Raw genomic sequence first — 20897 nt, forward strand, 5'->3', positions numbered from 1 at the left:
ACACGACCGGGTAGTTCTGTGAGTCAAGGGTCAAGGGGGACACAAACAAGGGGTCACAGACAAGGGGTCACAGACAAGGAAAAACAAACAGGGGTGCTGTAGGGTATAGAGCAGTAAGCGCTGTAGTTGTTAAGAGCAGTAGGGTATAATGACAAAGGAACCGTAGGGAATAAGGCTGTAGGTGCTCTAAAGAAAATACCAGAGACTGGGATGAGCCATAATGACATTACAAGAATTGCTATTTAGATAGATCATAGTGAGATTACAAGAACTGCTATTTAGATAGATCGATTAGATAGACAGATACTTTATTGATCCCGTGAGGGAAATTGCAGTGCAACAGCACAGTCAACACAGCACAGTGTAACGCAATGCTACAACGATACAACAACACAATACAATCAGTACAGTCAGTGAGAAGTGCAGTAAAAAACTGAATATACAGAACCACACACAGTACAGAAGATACAAAACAAACCAGGATGCACAGTACACAAAAAGATGTACTGCACATTATGAATATACTGCACAAATTGCCATCACATATTGCACATCAGTTGTGAACAGAAAAACCTGTTTTTTGTTTTACAATTCGTACAGAGAACCTGTTTTATTCTCATCTGACTCGATTACACTTATCTGCGTGACTTAATTTAATGACGTCTGCCTTAATTTTATCTCCAAACACACTATAGATAGGATATAGACGGACCTGTAGCCTGCTCTCGTCAGGGAAGGTAGGGCCTGGTCAGACCTTGCACAGGACACATCCATGGAAATCCAGGCTGCTGCTGTAAGAGGTGCTGTCTGAGCAGTAGGTGGTGCTCTTCTAAATAAAAATATCTAAATCAGTGCCCTGCTATGGTAACCAGGGACACTGCGTGTGGATGACACCTTAACAGTTTTTGACCGGTCATAAAGACACATAGCACTATTCGGAAGAGTAGGGGTCTTTAGGCTAAGTTCTAGTCTGGGCTCGGACAACCTCCCAAACGTAGCCCCTTAATTCAGCAGGTGCAGCAGCTTCCCTGTCCTCCCCTGATCTGCTGTGCAGTGGGGCTGCTGAGTGTCACCCAGGAGGGGCTGCACCAGTGATGGATAAAGTGGGTTCCCTTCTATGCTCTTCTATAGGGTATATGGCTTGGGATCCTTTGGAATAGGCAGATCTCCCCTGGAAAAGGTTGCATCTCTCACAGGCTGTGAATAGAAAACCTGCACTGCTGGTCCTTGTTAAACAGCGGAAGCTGTCTCCCACGATCAATTCAGTTTCTGAAAGCGTGCATGACTCTGTTAAGAAATGCAAATGATAGGGTGAGAACAATTATTCAAGTGTTAATGTGTGAGCTTCAAAACTGAAAAAGGAAAGGGTTGATAATTATTATTCCAGTGCCTCTCTAAGGTGTTTCTGGAACGAGCTAAATACAAATTGTGCGTGCCGAAAATCTTTTTATCGCAAACGGAGTGCATGGTCTTTTGCAGACACCTTTGAATGCAGAAGCAGGTGTGTTAAAATACAGAGGTGTTTTTCAAAGCTATTTTTATAAAACTATTTTTAACACAGTGCAAATTTTACCAAACAATGAAACACCTGTGAAAGAATATGGGCAAAAAAAGGAAAAAATAAATGAAGGAAATAAACTTGGGCACTCCTGGGTAGATAGTTCCAGACACCCACAACCTGTTGTGTAAAAAACGGTTTCAATAAAATCATAGGAAAAGATCAAATCGCCTGCTTGATTTAGTTATCTGGTGATGATGGGCAACTTCTTAAACAGGACACCTGGGATGACATTTTGATCAATTCCAAATTGTCAGACATGGTCTAAAAGTGCTTATGGAACCAGCAGATGTTTTTTGATGTGGCGAACAATGTCACTCAAAGTTAACTTCATCTTGTTGTTGTGTTGTGATTGAAAATATAGTAGGACCTAGAACATCACTTCTCATCCCTCCACTATTGAACCGTTTTATCCAATACAGGCTCATGGGGGGGCTGGAGCCTATCCCAGCAAGCAATGGGTGCAAGGCAGGGTACACCCTGGACAGGACACCAGTCCTCACAGAGCACACACACACACATACACTCACAGCAGGGCCAGTTTTCCCAGAAGCCATTTAGCCTCCCCATATGCCTTTGGACTGTGGGAGAAACCCTCACGCAAACACTGGGAGAACCTACAAACTCCACACAGACAGCACCCCAGGACCCAGGACCTAGCGCAGCGAAGCAGTGCCGCCCACGCTTCACTTTCCAAATGTTTTTTTCTAAAACAAAGCACAGTGTTCACCATAAACAGGCCCCTGGCAGTCACCACCGCAAACAGGAAGTGTACATTTTCCAACAGGCCATCGTCACTGCAAAACTATTTCGGCCACCCCTGCGTAGCAATAACCATAAAATATCCTTTCCAATTCGTGTTGCAAATACACCCAAGAACACTATGCTGTAGTATCATGTGCAAAGCTAGTCAGACTTTGGTATACTGTAATGAGGTGAATGCGTTTTCCCACTAGAGGGAGCTGTTGCCTACGTTGTTAGTGGACATGTTCAAGACAGGTGCATCTGCAGACAGGACGCCTAGCAGAATGAAGGTACAAGGTACGTAAATTAGAGGCAAAGACAGGTAGATGTTAAGACCATGCTTCCCAAACTTTTTCAGCTCACGGCACACTTTTAACTTCCCAAATCTTTCCCTGCACACCAAATGATTTCAAACCAATCAGCACTAACACGCTAAGAAATAACATTGATTTCACAGGGGAACACTGAATACAATTTTAAAGACAAATATAGTACGATCATGTGGAGAAGAAGAATCTTCGGCTTTCGGCACACAGTTGCAGTGTGGGCTTGTTTCAAAGAACAGAGCTCTTTAATACTTGGTTATGTTTGGTAAAGAGCTACACAAAACACCTGGGCCACACCTTTTGAGTTCTGATTCCACAGCACACCTGAGACCTTTCCACAGAACACCAGTGGGCAGTGGTCCACACTTTGAGAAGCACTGTGTTCAGGTGCACATTTCCATCGAGTGACAGGATAAATCTTCAGTGAAGCTCTTGTTTGGCACAATCCACACACAAGTGATGTGACAAGTCAAGACAGAACAATAATAATTCCTTTCACTTATACAGCGCTTTTCTGGACACTCCACTCAAAGCACTTTACAGGTAATGGGGATCCCCTCCACCCCCACCAGTGTGCAGCCCCACCTGGATGATGCTCCAGTCCTCTCACACACACCAGCTCTCAGTGGGGAGGAGAGCAGAGGGATGAAGCCCGTTCAGAGAGGGGGATTATTAGGAGGCCATGATTGGTAAAGGCCAGGGTGGAAATTTAGCCAGGACACCGGGGTTACACCCCTCCTCTTTTCAAGAAACGCCCTGGGATTTTGAATGACCACGGAGAGTCAAGAATTCGGTTTTATGTCCCATCCAATGGACGAAGCCGTTTTTTTACAGTATGCTCCCCACACACCAGCTAACAAAGAACATATTTTCAGAGCCAGGACTCCTAGGAAATTAGTACAAAAGGATCTCAGTTAGAAAACTAGACAGAGCAGTGCCACCAGTCTGTGGGTGACAAAGAGTAAGTGTCCTCGGATAGTTTTGGTGGAGATGTTCATGAATTTTAGTTATATAAATAAGTATCTCTTACATTCATATATGTCCAGCAAAAATATGAAATATCGGTTCATAAACGTTAGCCCCCGTAGCGCTAGGTTCAGCTTCATATAATAATGCAGCCTCCCGGCGTCAGGGGGCGCTAGACTACCGGGGGCGCTGTTTTGTCACCGGCCTGCCCCGCTTGACGTTTGAAGACGCAAGAAGCCCAGTGTCTCCGCACTGTCAAGATGGCGCTCTGCTGCTCCGTGCTCGCTGCCTCAAAGCTGCTCAGACCCGCATTAACCGGGCGAGTGGGGGGCTCGGCGAGGGTAAGACGTTGCTCTTTTTCTCCGCCGCGCTTTGTGAGCCGGTGAACCGTGCCCGGGCAGGCGATGGAGCTCCCTGCGGTAGGATGCGACAGTGAAGGCAAGGTCAGGGAAGCGCTGAGGATGTGGGGGAGAAGGTAGAGGTTTAGTTTTAATTCAGCAGTCGTGTGGTGTTTCGGGAGTGACTTTCAAAATGCCAGCTGGCCACAGCGAAATTATACTTTATTTTTCTTCCCCCCAAGCGAACTAGAAACGCCTCCGGTGCCTTTCTGCGTGGGGCTGGGCTCTCGCTCTCGCTGCTTCTGCTGCGGTGTTGGAGCACGGTCCTCTGTGGTGCTTGGTGTTGTGTCAGTGCCTTTCCTCTCAAAAGCTTCTGTTCTGCGGTTGTGTCATTGTCTCTGTGATCGCGCTAGATCTGTGTGGTACTTTTTAGTGCTTCTTGAATCTGTTCTCTGTGTTTAATAACGCCACAGATGACATGTTTTTTTTATCGTGAACTGGGACTGCACTGAGACGGCAGGGGTGAGAGAGGAGCAGCTTTCTCTTGAGAGTTGATGCGCTCTGCTGTGGCGGAGGGGTTATTGACTCCTGCAAGGGAGTCAAGGGGAAGACATGGAGGAAGAGGGGCGGTGAAGGGACAGGTTGTCTCCGGTTCTTCGTCACGCTGACCCCTGACAGATTTGCTCGTTATTCTGTTCTACACTCGCCATGCTGGAGCTGCCCGTGTGCAGCTGTGCAGTCCGACTGTGGAGTGTCTTTATCGTGAGTTGCGTGTGGTGTTTCAGAGTGCAGTTGTAAGCGCACAGGGCCCTAGTAAAGTCACTGACAGAGCGGTACAGTATGATGTTCAAAGATGTGCCCAGGCTGCTTTGAATGCATAGAGACGTAAAAATGTGCTAGCTAGCTGCCTACCTGTTCATTATTAGCAATGGACCATCTCTTCCTTTACAGCCTGTGACAGTACAACCAGCACCGTTGTTCCCCTGAAGAGGATCGTGAACCTTTTTTCTCTCTCTTTAATTCTACTGTTCCTCTTGTCCAGTTTGTCTGTGGGACACCCATGCTGCGTCTTGCACGACGTTTCTGCGCAGCTCGTTGCTGTGGATTTGTCCTGCGGTTTGGTTGAGCGCTCTTTTCCGTTACCCTCCGTGGATTTCTGTGGTTGTCTGTTGAATCTGTGCAGTGTGTTGAGAGATGGCTGCTTGGCCTGTCCAGCCTGATCTGGTTCTGGTAGTTATCTGATCCTTGGGCTGAGGTGCTTTGTAGAAGTGAGTTATTAGTAATAACAGCCCGGTGGTTTCCTTGTCTTTGCAGGTGTTAGGAGCGGCGGTGACCAGTCAGAGGGAGAAGTCGACCTCCTCGGTGAGTAGTCTCTCTGCAGAGCTCCCTCTAGTGGACAGGGAGGGTATTAGCAGGACAAGGCTGTCCTGCCTGAAGGACAGCTGCTGTGTACTATATATACAGTACACGTTGATCCAGACTCGGCTAATGGCCCGTTTTCTGTCCAGCGCTTCTGAAATGTGTTGAACTTAAAATTTTGAATTTATTCTCTCTGTATCTCAATAAATAATTTCAGCAGACCCAGGGGGAATAAGACCCCCATTGTATAGCTGTTTGAGCCAGCAACCTTTAAAGATTTTCAGTCACTGAAGCACATTATGCTGACAAACTGGATCAGGAGGTGGTCTTTTCCACTTTTCACTCTTTGTCTGTGCCATAGGTCCTTTTTCTCAACAGGACTAATATACCTCTTACTTTAATATACCTTTTAACCTCATCTTGTCACATCTCAGAAACTAAGACTGAGGAAAACCAGGTTCCTGCTATAAGTGGTGCTGGTGGACCAGTAGGTGGCGCTCTGCGCTCTGGACTAGAATTCCAGTATCCCGGCATGGTGCTGCAGGAGATTCTGTCCTTTGGATGAGACGTTAAAATCAAGGTCCTGAACATCACGTGACACTGTTCCTTCTTTATCGTGTTGGTGAGGTCATTTCTCACTCCTCCCCCTGATCAACAGCTAACTGCGTCTCCTCTCTTATTCCCTGCCTCCTGCTTTCCTGCGCCCGCCCTGCGCTGCTGACCGGAGCCAGATCATAGTGAGTACGGTTCTTCCCTTGAGCCTGCCTGCCGTGCGGGGCTCAGCGTCGCACAAGCACACCCGCAGAATGCCTGCAGACACGGCGCTGTGCTGATCTGTCTCGCCCCGGCATGCCGAGCCACTTGGGCTCACGTCCTGTACTGAAACGGACGAGGACATCCGGGCTTTGAAATTGAAGGAAATGTTGGAATTGTGCTGTAGTGTAAAATGGCCAGCGCTGACAGTGTTCCTTGGTGATTCGGCATCTGTGACGTGTAAAAGACACAGAATAATTTAAGGAGCAGCAGAGCGATCTCGAGTGTGCGCTGGTACATCAGTGGCCTGCAGTGTTTTCGTTCACAGGGTTGCGTGTTTTAGAAATCACACCCATGCCCACGCAGAGCTGTCCTTGTGTGTCTCACTCGCCCGTCTCCTCTACAGCCCCCTCCAGCGAAGTATGGCGGCCGGCACACCGTGACGCTGATCCCAGGCGACGGCATCGGGCCCGAGCTGCTGAACCACGTCCGCGAGCTCTTCAGGTGCACAGACCTGCCTGTCGCCGCTGCAGGCACTGACCGTCCTGCAAATGTACTGTCTGATGCACGCGCAGACTGACGCTAATCTGCTCTCACTGCACAAAACCGCAGGCGTCGACTGACGATGTACTGCGCACTCTGTGTGACTGCTGGTATACACTATCGCTTTCAGACAGTGGCTGTGCTGTCAACAGTGATGCATGCACCCTGTGCTGCACACATTGACCTGTATGTACACCGCACGCAGTGTGTGACATTGGGCTGTAGACTGTTATGTAGAGAGGGGGCGTTGCACAGTGCGAACAGGAGGTTGTACCGTGTGTCTTGTTGCACAGGTTCTGCTGTGTGCCTGTGGATTTCGAGGTCGTCAATGTGAACTCGTCTCTCACCGAGGAGGATGACATCAACAACGCCATCACCGCCATCCGCCGCAACGGGGTGGCGCTGAAGGGTCAGTGTGCGTTTCCTGTTGCGCGGTGCATACAGGTATAGGCAGTATGAGTGTTCTGCATAGTTCGTGTATTCAGTCCAAGTAAATTTACAAAGGATTCCAATAAAGAGTAGAGTATGGCCAGCAGATATATCATCCTGGAACTCAAAACTGGCAGTCCGGGGAAAAACTAAGGCTGCTGCTGGAAGAGGTGTTAGTGGGGCCAGCAGGGGGCGCTCAGCCTACAGTCTGTGTGGGTCCTACTGCCCCAGTATAGTGCAGGGACACTATACTGTAAAACAGGCACCGTCCTTTGGATGAGACGTCGTCCCCGGCGTCCTGGCCAAATTTCCCATTGGCCCTTGCCAATCATGGCCTCCTAATAACCTCCAACTATGAATTGAGTGTACTGGTGCACTATGGCTGCCGTCACATCATCCAGGTGGGGCTGCACACTGGTGGTGGTGGAGGGGATCCCCATTACCTGTAAAGCGCTTTGAGTGGAGTGTCCAGAAAAGCGCTATGTAAGTGTAAGCAGTTATCATGAAGAGTACACTGAGGTAAAAACAACATGAATGGCTCAGTGACATGTGATATGCATTGTCAGCAGTGCAGAAACCCAGCCTGTAGAGGGCAATGTGAGTCTGTGGGGTGAGGGGGCAGGAGCACCAGTGTGTGCTTCAGAGCGGTCCTGACCGAGGAGGTTAACAGCCACACCTGAAGCACAGCTGAGAGAGTCTTGGTGATGAATTTTTGTACAACAACATTGCTGGGCTGTATTTACTGCTCCGGGTTAAAGGCCAACCTCAACGGAAACTGCAGTATTTCTCTCGGTCTCAGCCAGCGGGTGCTGAACACTCGCATGGTCCTGTTCCGTTTGTCCAGCTAATCCCACACTTGAACAGCGTGGGAGATCAGCTCTTTCTCCAGCTTGTCTGTCCCAGGACATGCAGACATAACCATTTTGCAGACCACCTTGCCTCTCCACACATCTAATGGAGATGTGACCTTTAGTTTAATCACATTCATTTTTTTGTTCTCCTTTGTGACTTTTCAGAAATTCCACGACACACCCATTTAATATCTAAAGGCACGCAGGTTGAGAGAGACTGAATAATCCAGCGACTCCGTTTCTTTGTGCGTCTGTCTCTCCAGGCAATATCGAGACCAACCACACCTTGCCTCCCTCCCACAAGTCCAGGAACAACCTGCTCCGGTGAGGCTGGTCCCGAGCCCTCTGTGGGTCTCCGAGAGTCCTGGGACAGCCGGGGCATGGCTCCCCACAGTGTGGGAGATTCAAGAAAGAGCCTGACACTGGGGGGCCCTGCCAGCGGTGGGGTACAGATCGCACTCCCAGTGCGCAGCAGACGGGTCCAGCGCAGGTCTTACTGAGAGCTGCGGGCTCAGTTAGGCTCGTTGATGAGCAAGGTGCCGTGAGTTTATCGTGTACGCATGCAGGAGTTGATCAGCCACAGAAGCAAAAGGCAGTTCAAAGCACCAGCTGGAACTCTTCTCACTTATATAGACAAGCAGTTACAAAAACAAGCACAAAAAGGAATAGATAACACATTTGTGCTGTAAAGGGTAAAGCAAAGATATCACAGGACAGCTCCAAACATCCACTCCCTACTCGTCTTTGAACATTATCTTTAAGTCCAGTGCAATTTCAGTTCAGTCTGTTGCTCCTGTTACTTCTCAGGCAGTCCAGACAGCTAAGAGCTACAATGCGCTCTTAACCTTTTCCTTCAGAAGTGAGCTATCAAGTGCTGGATGTCTCAGGCCTGTTGGTTGCTTTTGATTATGTTTGTAGGAACAGTGACTTGGGAGTTAAAGCAGTGTAAAAAATCTCTGGGGCTTCCTCGTTCCCGTTTGTGCAAGAGCTGTCTGTTAAGAGGCGAAACAGACTGAAAAGCTATCCAGGAGGCATGCCCCAGTGAGGCACAGCTACAGTTATGTCTGGTCTATTGTAGGATTTTATTTTTTGGTTATTCGGTCAAGAAAAAAGTTGTTTTTGCGCACTTCGTAGCAGGCGGCTGCCTGCCTGCGTGTGTCTCGGTGTTGATGTTGGCGTCACCCCCCCCGCAGCACCAGCCTGGACCTGTACGCCAACGTGATGCACTGCCAGAGCCTGCCAGGGGTGCAGACGCGACACCGCAACATCGACATCATGATCATCCGGGAGAACACTGAGGGGGAGTACAGCAGCCTGGAGCACGAGGTGAGAGGGGAGGAGGGAGGGAGGGAGAAGGAGGGTGGGAGAGCTAGAAGAGGAGGGAGGAGGGTGGGAGAGCCGGGGAGGGAGGGTGGGAGAGCTAGAAGAAGAGAGAGGGAGAGGTGTCGGTCAGTGTTGTCAGTATCCCTGTCCTTCCCTCTCCCCGTCTGGCAGAGTGTGCCGGGGGTTGTGGAGAGCCTGAAGATCATCACCAAGCTGAACTCGCTGCGCATCGCCGACTACGCCTTCAGCCAGGCGCGGCAGAAGGGTCGCCGCAAGGTCACCGCCGTGCACAAGGCCAACATCATGTGAGCCGACCGCGTGCCGCTACCACGGCGACCGGCGCGTGCGGCCCTGCGTGCACTCCCTCTGCACGCTGACCCGCTGACTCTGTCTCTGCAGGAAGCTGGGCGACGGCTTGTTCCTGCAGTGCTGCAGGGAGGTGGCGTCCGGGTATCCTGACATCACCTTTGACAGCATGATCGTGGACAACACCACAATGCAGGTAACGCGCTGCCGTCCTCCTTACGGAAAGCTGCACCCTGGCAGGGGCTGGCAGGGCATCGACATTCCTGTTGGGAATGGGGCATGTTACGCAGAGGGTGGTGGGAGTGTGGAACAAGCTGCCCGGCCATGTTGTTGAAGCTGTTCCCCTGTCTTCTTGAAGAAAACAGCTGGATGAGACCCTAGAATCAATTAACTACTGTAGACCAAATTGGCTAGGTAGGCTGAACGGCCTCCTCTTGTTGGTAAGCCTTCCCCAGCGGACTATCTTTGTAGAGCAGGGTCTCTGAATCCTGGTTCTCAGGTTGCATTGTCCTGTCGTGAAGTTGTGTGATGATGATGGAATATTTGAAACGGTGGAAATTCCTGTCTCCTTTTTTAACTTCTTAACCCCTCTGCCTCTCTCCCAGCCTCAGAGGGCAGCAATATGTGTGTGTATTAAGCCCTCTGCCTCTCTCCCAGCCTCAGAGGGAAGCAGTATGTGTGTGTATTAAGCCCTCTGCCTCTCTCCCAGCTTCGGAGGGCAGCAGTATGTGTGTGTATTAAGCCCTCTGCCTCTCTCCCAGCTTCGGAGGGCAGTACTCTGTGTGTGTGTGTATTAACCCCTCTGCCTCTCTCCCAGCTTCATTGCAGGCTTGCTGTGGAACAGTGTGTGTACTAACTCCTGCCTCTGTCTGCCTCTCTCCTCCCAGCTGGTCTCCAAGCCTCAGCAATTTGATGTCATGGTGATGCCCAATCTCTATGGCAACGTGGTGAGCAATGTGTGCGCGGGGCTGGTGGGCGGACCAGGCCTGGTGCCGGGGGCCAACTACGGGCGCGACTACGCCGTCTTCGAAACGGTGAGTCCGTCCCACTCGCAGGGGAGAGAGGGGCGCAGGGGTGGGGTGAGGCGGGACGGGGGGAAAACGAGAGGAAGAGAGTGATCGAGCTGGGGGTAGACCGAGAGAGGAGGAGAGAGAGCCTAGCCCACTGGGCTGAAGGAGTCTTTGGAGTCCTGACTGCCCAGTAACTGTCTGTCTCGTCTGTCTCTTCTTTTCACCAAGGCCACTAGGAACACAGGAAAGAGCATCGCCAACAAGAACATCGCCAACCCCACCGCCATGCTGCTGGCCAGCTGCATGATGCTGGACCACCTGAAGTGAGTCAGACGTTGTGGAGTGACTGCGCTGCCGCTCACTGCCCCGTGCTGTGTCTGAATGTACAGTGTACACTGCCTGCCCTGCCCTGCCCGGTGTCTGAATGTACAGTGTACACCGCCTGCCCTGCCCTGCCCTGCCCGGTGTCTGCATGTCCCGCAGGTCACTGCCTGCCCTGCCCTGCCCTGCCCGGTGTCTGCATGTCCCGCAGGTCACTGCCTGCCCTGCCCTGCCCTGTGTCTGCATGTCCCGCAGGTCACCGCCTGCCCTGTGCTGCCACTCCAGTGCACTTTACTATTTTTATACTATTTTGGTACTGGGTGAAACATCCTACTTCTGTGGCAGTGGAGAAGAGTGTCTCTTTAGCTGAGCTCTGTTCTACCCTTTAGGTAGAACAGATTAGGTTCTAATTAGGTAGTAAAGGTCACACCCCAATCTGCCCTGGGAGAAAGCCCTTTACTACCTAATTAGGTAGTAAAGGGCTTTCAGTCGCTTTCGACCAAATGGGACCAAAAGTTCAGATTTGTCCTTTTAGAGGCGTCTCCGGTAGTATGAAATGTGGCTCTTCCTCAGGTAGTCCTGAGGCCAGTGTTGAGGCGGGGCTGCTGGTCAGGGACTGGTTCAGGCGCAGGGCCAGTAAGGGGTTGGGGGTCACCGTCACTCACACAGAGTCTTGCTCTTTCTCCTCCTGCCTCGCCCCCCCCACCCCGCGGTTCTCGATCCAGCCTGCACACCTACGCGGCGATGATCCGAGGCGCCGTGCTCAAGACCATGAACGAGACCCGGGTAAGAGTCGCCCCAGTGCTGACCCTCGACCCCCATGTGGACTTGGGGGTCCGGGTCTGTTCCACTTCCTGTTTCCTGTGTTTTGTAGTGAAGGGCTGGCGGGCGGGGGGGGTGGCTGAGTGTCCAGGCAGGTGTCTCCGCAGCTCTGGGCTGCGCTCGCCGAAAGAGCGTCTCAGCCGTCCTGTGCTGGACTGCGCCCTGCTGGAAGAAGTGCTTCAGCTGAGCTGAAAGACTCCGGGCCCCCCGCGCGCTGACATCCGCACCCTGCTTTTGACTGTGGCCTGTTGTTTCCCCAGCTGCACACGGCGGATATCGGGGGTCAGGGCACGACCTTGGAGGTGGTCCAGTCCATCATGAGGCTGATTCAGAGCAACGGACCACAGACCACCCTAGCCTACTGAGTCCGCAGGTAACACTGAGCCTCCCTGACCACACAGGGGGCTCCACCTGAGCCTCCCTGACCAGGCTAGTGCTGCCCCCTGCACACAGGCCGGGAGTCCTGCCCCACTCCCTCACTCTGCACCTCTCCACTCTCCTTCCAGGAGGAGGGCTCTTCGACAGCAGTCTTCGGAAGACCCCGTCGCCCACAGCGTGTGTCTATTTCTCCTTGCTGCTCAAACCTGTTGTCTTCTAAAGTCGTCTCGGAGAGACGGGGCTACTGGGGGGGTTTGGGGCTCCCCCTTCCCCCCCACTCCCCTGCTCTCCCGGGCCTGGCTGCAGGAAGCACTTTGCCGATGAAATCCTTCGCTTCCTGTACCCAGACGGACGCTCTTCCCCTGCGCTGGGACTTGTGGCCTGTTTGGCTCCGGGAGTTCTGCTCCTCCCAGGGCGGGTCGGGGAGCGTGTTGGTCCAGCCCCCCGCCTCTCCTCGTCTCGGGCTGCAGGAGCGAAAGGAATTCTCCGGGAGCCGGAGGAGGTTTCCGTGCGTGCCTGCCTGCCTGCCTGGAGCGCCGGGGAGAGCGGCCGGCTCTTCTTGGTTTCACTGCGGAGCGACGGCAAATCCCGGGAGTCAGGAACTGCATCCCGTGTGGCTGAAGGCACGCAAGAGGAGAGGGGTCTCCCGTGGTCCGGCGCTGGAGCCCCACTGCTCGGCCGTGTCGGCCCTCGTGTGTACCTGTGTACTGACCGACACGCTGGCAGGTCGGTCCTGTTAGGGGATACTCCGAGACTTGTTTTCCATTCCTTACTGCCTTGGTTCCCTGTCTGTTTTGCTCCTATAATGTTTCTGCTGCAGACGTTTGGAGACAAACATCCCCAAGAACGTATGAACCCCACAACAGAACAGACCACACCAGCTGGGATGTGCTGTTCTGTTGAATGTTCATTTCTGTTTTCACAAATACTGTATGTGGCTGTTGAGAAGGGTTTTCCCCTGTTAGATGTTCTGACCATATGCTTCTGTGCCAGAATAAGATATTTATTGTGGGTTTGTGTTCATTATGAATGTTACTTCTCGCTGTTCCCTGTGCATGCTTCACGATTAAACAAGCCCTGCACTCTCCCGGCAAAGAGGAGAGTGGGCAAACCATCCATTTTGTCTCGTTTTTGCAGTAATACAAAGTCTGTTGTCCCTGCAGGAGGAGCAACTCTTAAATAGTTTTGAAAACCCTCCAGGAAATAAAGGTTAAGTAGCAGCTGTGCTTTAATGATGTGACCTTCTCCACCTCAGGGTCGTGCACTATAGTAACACTTGTAACAGCGTCACGGTGCACAGTACTGTCGCTTAGAGCTAAATTCAGACCATTGCAGTAGCTGAACTTTCTGTTTCGGTTCTTGTTGCATAATCGTTCGTGTTCGTAACACAACAGCGGGAGGAGTGCAGGGGTGTTGTGAGTTTCTCTTCCCTCACGGTGGCACCCCCTTTTGAGTTTCCAGAAATGTTGTGAGGATCACCACATCCCAGTGGCCAACTTTTACACTCGGCTCCAACCCGACAAGAACCGCGACCCTGTGAAATATCCATGATTTGTAAACAGTTTTAATGCACATGATTTTTTGACGTTCTTTTTCATTACCTCAATATATATAGACGAAGCCCAGGAGTGCCCGTATGCATGTAGTAGCTTCACGAGACCGCTGGTGTCGTTTCGCTGACTTCAAAGACAGAATGTCAGGTTACAGCTGTGACCGTTGTATCCTCAAACCTGATTCTGCCTTCCCTTTTCCTTGTCTGTGAACCCCTGTGCTGGTGTGTGACCGGGGTTTGTGATGTTTCCGGAGTGCTGTTGTGTGATGGAAGTATTTTGTACTTTTCAAAAATACCAAAAAGGACTGGAGCTCTTTAGAGTTACTGAGAGCAAAAGAATATCTGCGCTTTGTAAACTCTGTAGATCTTGATTTTATATTGGGTGACACCGTGGCACACTGGTTAGCATTGCTGTCTCACAGCGCTGGGGCCCCGGACTCGGCTGCTGCGGTGCTGTCTGTGTGGAGTCTGCATGTTCTCCCCATGTTCACATGGGTTTCCTCCCAGGTGCTCTGCTTTCCTCCCCCCAGTCCAAAGACATGCTGGTAGGTTAATTGTCTTCTGGAAAAGTTGGTCCTGGTGTGAGTGCGTCTCTGTCTGCCCTGTGTTGGACTGGCATCCCACCCAGGGTGTACCCTGCCTTGTGCCCATTGCTTTCTGGGATAGGCTTGGTCTCTCCCGCCACCCTGTACTGGACAGAGCCGTTAGAAGATGGATCAACGGATGAAATGTCCCTGTGAGCACATTCTACTCCGTCATCATGAAATGGGGCATGCACAGTACTACCAAGACTGCTAGCTCAGCTCGTCTTTCCAAACTGAGCAGCCAGGCAAACGGTACTGGTGACAGATGCAGCTGTGAGTCTAACAATAACAACGCTGGAAGAGCTACATGATCAAATGCAGGTTTCAAATGGAGTTACTGTACATACTAAGTGGTGTACTAGTTAGTACAGTGTTAAATCGCTTAGTCTACAGACTATGACCCAAGAATCAAAGAAATGTCACAGAATCTTTTTTTGGAGGCGGTTTCATAGCACCTAAAAGCTCCTAGAAGCCAAAGGAAGGATTAGCAGCACTCGAGCAGAGTGTGTGTCGTCAAGATTAAATGTGTCAAGACGAAAGTCACTTTTTATAAAAGAACATGTTTTTTGACAGGTTTTTTCTCGGCTCTGCTGCTGTGACACCCCAGCTAGTGGGAGCTGGCGGAGACCCAACTGCGCTCCTGGAGATTTCCGGCGGTGAACGGCGAGGCGGAGGGGCGTCGGAGACGGCGGAGGAAGAGGAACCGTGGCGGACAGGGCTCAAGCTGTGGGGAACAGCGGCCGGAGACCCCGCCGGAGTTCTGGGTCCAGACTGGCTTCGGCGCTCCTGGGAGAGGACGGCTCCCAGGTCAGGGCTTTCCGGATCTGTCTTTCTGGCTGCGGGCTGAGCCTCTTCACGGGACGGTCCTGGACTCGCACTGCTGTCAGAGCGCCGTTCCCGCGGCTGTGCGGGGCGTGCCGAGACCCCCGGGACGGATGCGATCACTCATGTGATCCTGCCTCCGTGTCCCGGGGAAGCGGAGACTGCCCGCTGCAGCCGGTGACTGCAGGGACATAGCTCCATCTCTCCATGTTGTCGCAACCCAGTAATAGAGACTGTCCTGCCCTTGGGGTGCAGGCATTCCCTCTGTCAGCGTCCCGAGAGGAGGCAAGGGTTCTGCTCTTTCAGAGTATCCCTCCTCAAGGGAAGCTCTTTACTGGGGTTCCCGAGGGATGACAACGAGCCCCCCCCCTCCTGCTCCCCCTCTCCCCTCTCTCCCAGTGCAGCTGGATCTCACCTACATGCTCAATAAAAGCTCCTTCAGTGCATCCAGCTCTTTGGATACGGTCCTTAAGTCGGACTCCCAAATCTGTCACACCTAAAATAATTGAAAAAATAAATATTTATTCCTATGAAGTTAATGTCACGATCGTTACTCCTCCTCTTAAGGGCGCTCCAGCCCTTCCTCGTTCTGTCCCATTCCCCACACCTGTTCTTATTCCAGCCCCTCTTTAGTTCCACCTTTAAAGCCAGACGCAGGCGTTTGCCCGGGGCTTCTCATTGAATCCCGTTTCGTGAGAGCCCGGGGTCCTGCTGCGTCTGGCTCCGTCATGGTTTTAGTTTCCTGTTCCTGATTTCCTGTCCCGCCGGTCCCGACCCGGTTCTGGTTTTTAGTTACTTCGGATGGATACCTTGGACTTTGCCTCCCGTTTTGGATTTCCCTTTTGGATTTATGCTTGGATTGTTTGCCCCGGACTCACTTCCCCTGCTCACCTTCCCCTGACACCTGCTCACCTCGGACACGCCCCCCTGTCTCCTGACCGACTCCTGCATGATATTTTTCCCTATTGTTTCTTCACCTTTCGGATCGTGTCGTCCGCATAGGGCCCGGAAAGAACTGTTTCCTGACAGTTAAATCAGTCGACCAAAGCTTGGCCAGTGTGTTCCCTGGATTCAGAATGTGGGGGAGAGGGGTTGGGACACTGCTTATCCACCTGGGGCATGCACCTTTCTGCTGGTGCTCCCCCTCTGGACACCCAGGAGTCTTCTTCATCCCTTCCGCGCAGTGCAGAAGCAACCTATTTTCCCCTTTAGTCTCCTCTTCCACTCTGCCACCCTCGTCTCTCAGCGTGAGACAGGTCTTTCAGGTCTGCTTCTGCCTCATTCAATGCACAGAAGACGGGCCACCATCTGTCTCTGGTGACGGGAGGTTCTCTTGTGACATCTTTCTCTCCTCAGGGAATCTTTGGGCTGCAAGTAGCATCTCCTTTGTCCAGTTAGAGTTGCCCTGCTCCTCATAGAGCCTTTGACACAGGATTTGTCCTTTGGCTTATTTTTATTTAATCGGTGAAGCTGCTCCTGTAGCTGCTTGACCATCTCCCTCCTCCGGAGCAGTACCCCGTGTGTGGTCTACAGTTCCACCGGGGTTTGACTCAGCTGAGACTGTAACTGCTTGAGCTCCATCCCTCTTGGTATCTTAACACCCATTCTATCCAGCATCTGGCTCAGGTGAGGTCAGACTCAAGCCAACTCCACACATTTTCTGGGCTTGTAGCCTGGCTATCCTTAACTGACTCCTAATCTTTGACAAGCCCTTCACCTGCATTTCTGTTTCAGGTTCGGCTGACTTGCTGGCTCCACAAACCAGCACCACACTCCTGCTAAGCATACTTTGAAGATGTGATGGCATCGCTGCTGAAATGCTGCTCAAAGAGACTTCATCAATCAAGAAAAGAACCACAGACTCAGACTGAGGAACTGTATTTTTCCTTTAAGAAATCTACCTGGGATGTTCATTTGTGATGTGAGTGGGCTGAAGGTTTCCCATGCTGACCAGGCTATCTTGTATACACACAGTATATTTATCATCTTCAGATTTGTTCTCACTGATGCGAAATGATTTTCACCAACTCCGGTAAAATCTATCTTTACTTCAATCACTCACAAACCATTCAGAAATTCTCCCTCTGTTGTCATGTCATTTTGTATTGTACCAGCAGTGTTAATTAGTAAAATGGGAACACAAACTACAATGCTAAATATTCGAAATCTTGTCATTTAAACTGTAGCAAAAAAAGTATGTTATTTGTTATAGCTGAAAAAGAAAGAGTAACAAAAAGGATAAGGTTATCATTTAATTTCAATACCTCAAAAATGCATCTTAAATTATTATGCTGATGTGATATTTGTCAAGATAACAATTCTGGTCCCCTGACAAACACAATTTGGCAAAGACTTGTATATTTGACTTTTCCACACACATTCTGCAAGTACTTGATTCACATTCTAATTGAACTCAATGCAGACATTTTGTATTGTGAAAAGCAGCTGTCTTTCAGCTGAAGAGGATGTTGTGGTTTGATGACTGTCAAGAATGTACAGTATGAGGTAGGCACTACACACTGAAAATGTTGATTGAGTATATGATTTAGGTGTACACTAACCGTCAATAACTCTTCTTATTTTATCAGCTCATTCAGTCCCATGCTGTATGACATTTTATGTTTTACAGAACGAATCTTACTAGCAGACATTTCTAGACTCTGGACTTCTCATATCTTCACCCAAGCCATCACTTTTCAAATCACAGTCTGCTGAAGTAGAGAAATGTGCCATTGGAACAGAACTCTTATCCAAAAAAAAAAAACACTGGTTTGTTTAAAATGATTATTCTTGAAGACATACCTCCTCTGCAGGCTTGAACGATGAAGACTTTAGGTTTCTTCCGAAGCTTAGGGCACTTGTCATTGTCAAAGAGCTTGATTATGCCATTCAGTTTCACTTTCTCTTCATCGCTGCCCACAATGATGCCAAGATTTCCATGACTAGCCGTGACAACAAAGCAGCAGCTGATGTCTTCCAGGGAGCTGCTGATCCTGTCTCTGAACCGCTGGACAGCCTCCAGGATTTCCTTCAGCAGAAACAAACTCACAGCTATAGGGATTATCCAAACCCGATTTTATACAAAGATGCAAAGTCCGCTGATAAGCACACCGCGCACTGCCACAAATATTTTCGCAGTTCAGGTTTTCACTTTCAGATTTGCAGGCTTGTGAGAATGAGAAACTGTTGAGCTCATGACATTAAATAATGGCGTATATGGAAGTTCCTAACTGACGTTCAGGAGGGATGATGACAGCCAAGCCTCTTGTGCTCCAGCTGTTAAAAATCCTCATCACTGCTGATGACATCTCTCCACTGGTGTGTATATATATAACTGATGCTCCCGGTGATGGACTTACCTTGGCTGTAGGGTTGATCTCAATGGTGTAATCAAACCCATACGACTGGAACAGGGTCCTCATTATTCGAATGTCATTCAAGGCTCCTTCCCTCCTGTTAAGGACGCACAGCATGAGAGCCAGGCGTTTTCCACTCATTTCATATTTGTGCGGGTCAGAGGAGACCAGCGGGTGCCCCCACTGCAACACAGGTACGGCACCATTAGAAACCAGTGCAGGTTTCACAGGGACGCACGAGTGCACAATTCTTCACTGAATCGTGTCTTGTCCACATGGCCTAGCTGTCACCCCTACAGCCAGGCAGGCTGAAGTAAAAGTAAAGACATGCTGCACACCAATCCAGAAGCCGTTATTTCTTAGATCCCATCTCTGAAGCACATTCTGTAAAGGATTTACTTCAGCAAAGACTTAGATCAACAGAAAAAGGGTCTCACACTTCTCTGAACTTCTCTTCTAAGCTGTCGCCTGAACAACTGTTGTCTAGCAACTGGTCAGGTGACTGAGGGTGACAGGGCCTTCTGGGAAATGTGCTTGTGGTCCGAGACTGCGGTTCCCTCACAGTTACTGAAATACTTTGTTGGATCTGCAGGTTATTTGGAAAGAGATAACAATGGAACTTTTCAAAACTCCAAGTAGATTATACATAAGCCTTAAATACTGAGCTCTAAATAGCTTTGAAATGCTTCGATGTAATCTGAAATGGCATATAATGGAGTTTGTAACAAACATTTGGGAGGGATGACAACAGCCAGGTTCAATCAGACTCAGCTGTCAGTAGTGTGCAATCACCCCTGAACTTTCCTGATGGGTCCTCACCAGAAACACTAAAAATACCGGGCGAGATCCCCTTCTCTTGTATACAACATCAGTTGTGGAAACTCCCTGCTGCTGGCAGCATGTTCTGAGGGCTTTGTGCCTTCTGCTTGGGGGATTGGAGGGATCCTGAGAACAAAACAGCTCGTTTCTCTGCATAACACTGACTTTTCTCTGCCGCCTGCCACAAGTGTTAGTCAAGAGTGTGAAACCATCAGAACAAAAAATATAAGAATACATGACTAACAAAACCAAAGTAAAATTTTCTTAGGTCCAAATATATGTTTGCATTTTCCTGACAAAATATTGTTCACCCAGTAAATTTATTAATAGAGCTTTTTAGATAAATGAAAGCTCTGTCGTATTGTGTAGTGATCACTTGAACACAGCGGATAAAAAAGTGGCTAGAGATATTTACAGGAAAACGTTTCAAGTAGAAGAATGCCCGTGAACCTCTGCTCGCTTAGCTGCTTCTGCAGGGGCTATGACTTCGGATCGTGTTTGAAGAGTGTGGAGATGTACTGGTTTCATAAATAAGACAAGCATCTCGTGTCGAAGTGGGAAAAAAAACCCGAGGAAGGACATTTGTGCTACACCGTTCCTATTGGTACAGCGTGTTGTTTTTAGTTTATTGACCTACACGAATGCGACACCGGCTCCCACACCTATTCGAGCTAGGCAGACCTCCTTTCGTCTAAAACCTTTATTCCGTCTGAAGTCGAAAAGATTTACCAGGACACGTGAATAAAGTACTTACTTGCGATGAATTATAAGACTGACCAATGGCCATCTTGGATAGTTGTTTTGCACATATTGCTGAAGACTTATCTACCAGAGCTCGTGATTTTATGTAGGTGTACTTTGACTTTAAAATCGGTATGATAGGAGTCTCGTAATGTTTCAAGCGGTCGCAGCAGATTTCCAGTAGCTTACACCGTTCCATGCACAGTTCCGCCAGTTCAGTCTCCAGGTCCGCAGACTCTCCTTCAGGCGTCTCTGGATTCAGTTTTGTCCGAAGGGAAGTGTATTCTTCTTTCAGGACGGAAGATTCATTTAGCAGACACTTGGTCCACTGTACATCATCGCCATTCCGTCTCCTTCTTTGCAGGTTTTCTAGTGTTTGACTCAGGAAAATCTCATCCTCGTCCATTATTTTCCATCTGACGTCTGTCCTTTCACTGTTCAGTAAAATTTCCCACTTTGATCTGATTTCTTGTTTGTCCTGCGCCGAACCCATTGAATCCAATTCCGCAGCAAGTGCAAGAGACGGGAAACAGTTCAGTATTCAAATCGGCTTTCAGGCGCCGGAAGAAAAGCACTTCGCCTGGCAAAGCCGGCGGGTGGCGGAAGAACCGGCGCATCTAGCAGCCTCGTCAGTGTTCAGAAAAGGCGTGTCATTTCTAGGAACCGAAATGCGAGTATGGTGCTTCCCCCCTTCATTAAAAGCTTACACTTTTGAGGTTGTTTTTGCATTTCTTTTAAATCTGTTTCTTATCTGCTATTTCAACCCTGATCGCTTTATCCTTGGTCATTTTTTTATTATAGCATTTTCACCTGTACTGTTAATTTCACCTGTCTTCTGTTTCCTTTTTGAGCGCTTTGGGTCCATTAATATGGAAGGACCTCTGTAAATGAATGAAGCAAATGATTTAAAGAGTGCCACAAATCTGATCTTAAACATAGAGATCAGTAGTTCGGGTGGGGAGCTGCGTCAGCATGCATTGGCTGCAAAGGAACAAG

General features: G+C 49.8%; 2 protein-coding genes and 1 long non-coding RNA gene across 4 annotated transcripts; 1 reads left to right on the forward strand and 2 right to left on the reverse strand.

Moving 5' to 3' along the window:
* Nucleotides 1-288: 288 nt before the first annotated feature.
* On the reverse strand, nt 289-20553 carry LOC148674045 (uncharacterized). 2 transcript variants are annotated; one of them, XM_088623797.1, is made up of 4 exons: nt 19915-20553; nt 18345-18524; nt 17788-18013; nt 289-1287 (listed from the first exon to the last, which is right to left on the reverse strand). In XM_088623797.1, exons 1-4 carry the CDS (start codon nt 20392-20394, stop codon nt 1070-1072), a joined length of 1104 nt encoding a protein of 367 aa, XP_088479923.1. In that variant the 5' UTR covers nt 20395-20553; the 3' UTR covers nt 289-1069. The 2 variants fall into 2 exon arrangements, with proteins under 2 accessions (XP_088479923.1, XP_088479924.1); XM_088623798.1 differs by lacking the exon at nt 289-1287 and adding an exon at nt 13064-15481 and having other exon boundaries at nt 19915-20551.
* Nucleotides 3802-13143, forward strand: idh3g (isocitrate dehydrogenase (NAD(+)) 3 non-catalytic subunit gamma). Its single transcript, XM_088623796.1, has 13 exons — nt 3802-3935; nt 5247-5294; nt 6451-6548; nt 6881-6996; nt 8131-8191; nt 9061-9193; nt 9362-9495; nt 9590-9692; nt 10384-10530; nt 10735-10829; nt 11553-11613; nt 11910-12022; nt 12156-13143. Exons 1-12 carry the CDS (start codon nt 3855-3857, stop codon nt 12012-12014), a joined length of 1182 nt encoding a protein of 393 aa, XP_088479922.1. The 5' UTR covers nt 3802-3854; the 3' UTR covers nt 12015-12022; nt 12156-13143.
* LOC148674047 (uncharacterized) lies at nt 8472-11470 on the reverse strand. The gene is made up of 2 exons (XR_015934018.1): nt 11291-11470; nt 8472-11233 (listed from the first exon to the last, which is right to left on the reverse strand). It is a non-coding gene; the product is annotated as an uncharacterized LOC148674047 (long non-coding RNA).
* Nucleotides 20554-20897: the final 344 nt, after the last annotated feature.

Source organism: Lepisosteus platostomus, chromosome 3, assembly GCF_059453375.1.
Source record: "Lepisosteus platostomus isolate fLepPlt1 chromosome 3, fLepPlt1.hap1, whole genome shotgun sequence".
NCBI classification, from domain to species: domain Eukaryota; kingdom Metazoa; phylum Chordata; class Actinopteri; order Semionotiformes; family Lepisosteidae; genus Lepisosteus; species Lepisosteus platostomus.

Excerpts from the sequence above, each read along its gene's own strand:
- idh3g (XM_088623796.1), top strand. The coding sequence starts at position 3,855 with ATGGCGCTCTGCTGCTCCGTGCTCGCTGCCTCAAAGCTGCTCAGACCC. Across the intron at positions 3,936-5,246 it reads GAGTGGGGGGCTCGGCGAGG|GTGTTAGGAGCGGCGGTGAC; the intron begins GTAAGACGTTGC and ends TTGTCTTTGCAG. Across the intron at positions 6,549-6,880 it reads CACGTCCGCGAGCTCTTCAG|GTTCTGCTGTGTGCCTGTGG; the intron begins GTGCACAGACCT and ends CTTGTTGCACAG.
- LOC148674045 (XM_088623797.1), bottom strand. The coding sequence starts at position 20,394 with ATGGGTTCGGCGCAGGACAAACAAGAAATCAGATCAAAGTGGGAAATT. Across the intron at positions 18,525-19,914 it reads AGTCTTATAATTCATCGCAA|TGGGGGCACCCGCTGGTCTC; the intron begins GTAAGTACTTTA and ends CCTGTGTTGCAG. Across the intron at positions 1,288-17,787 it reads CGTTCAAGCCTGCAGAGGAG|AGTCATGCACGCTTTCAGAA; the intron begins GTATGTCTTCAA and ends ATTTCTTAACAG.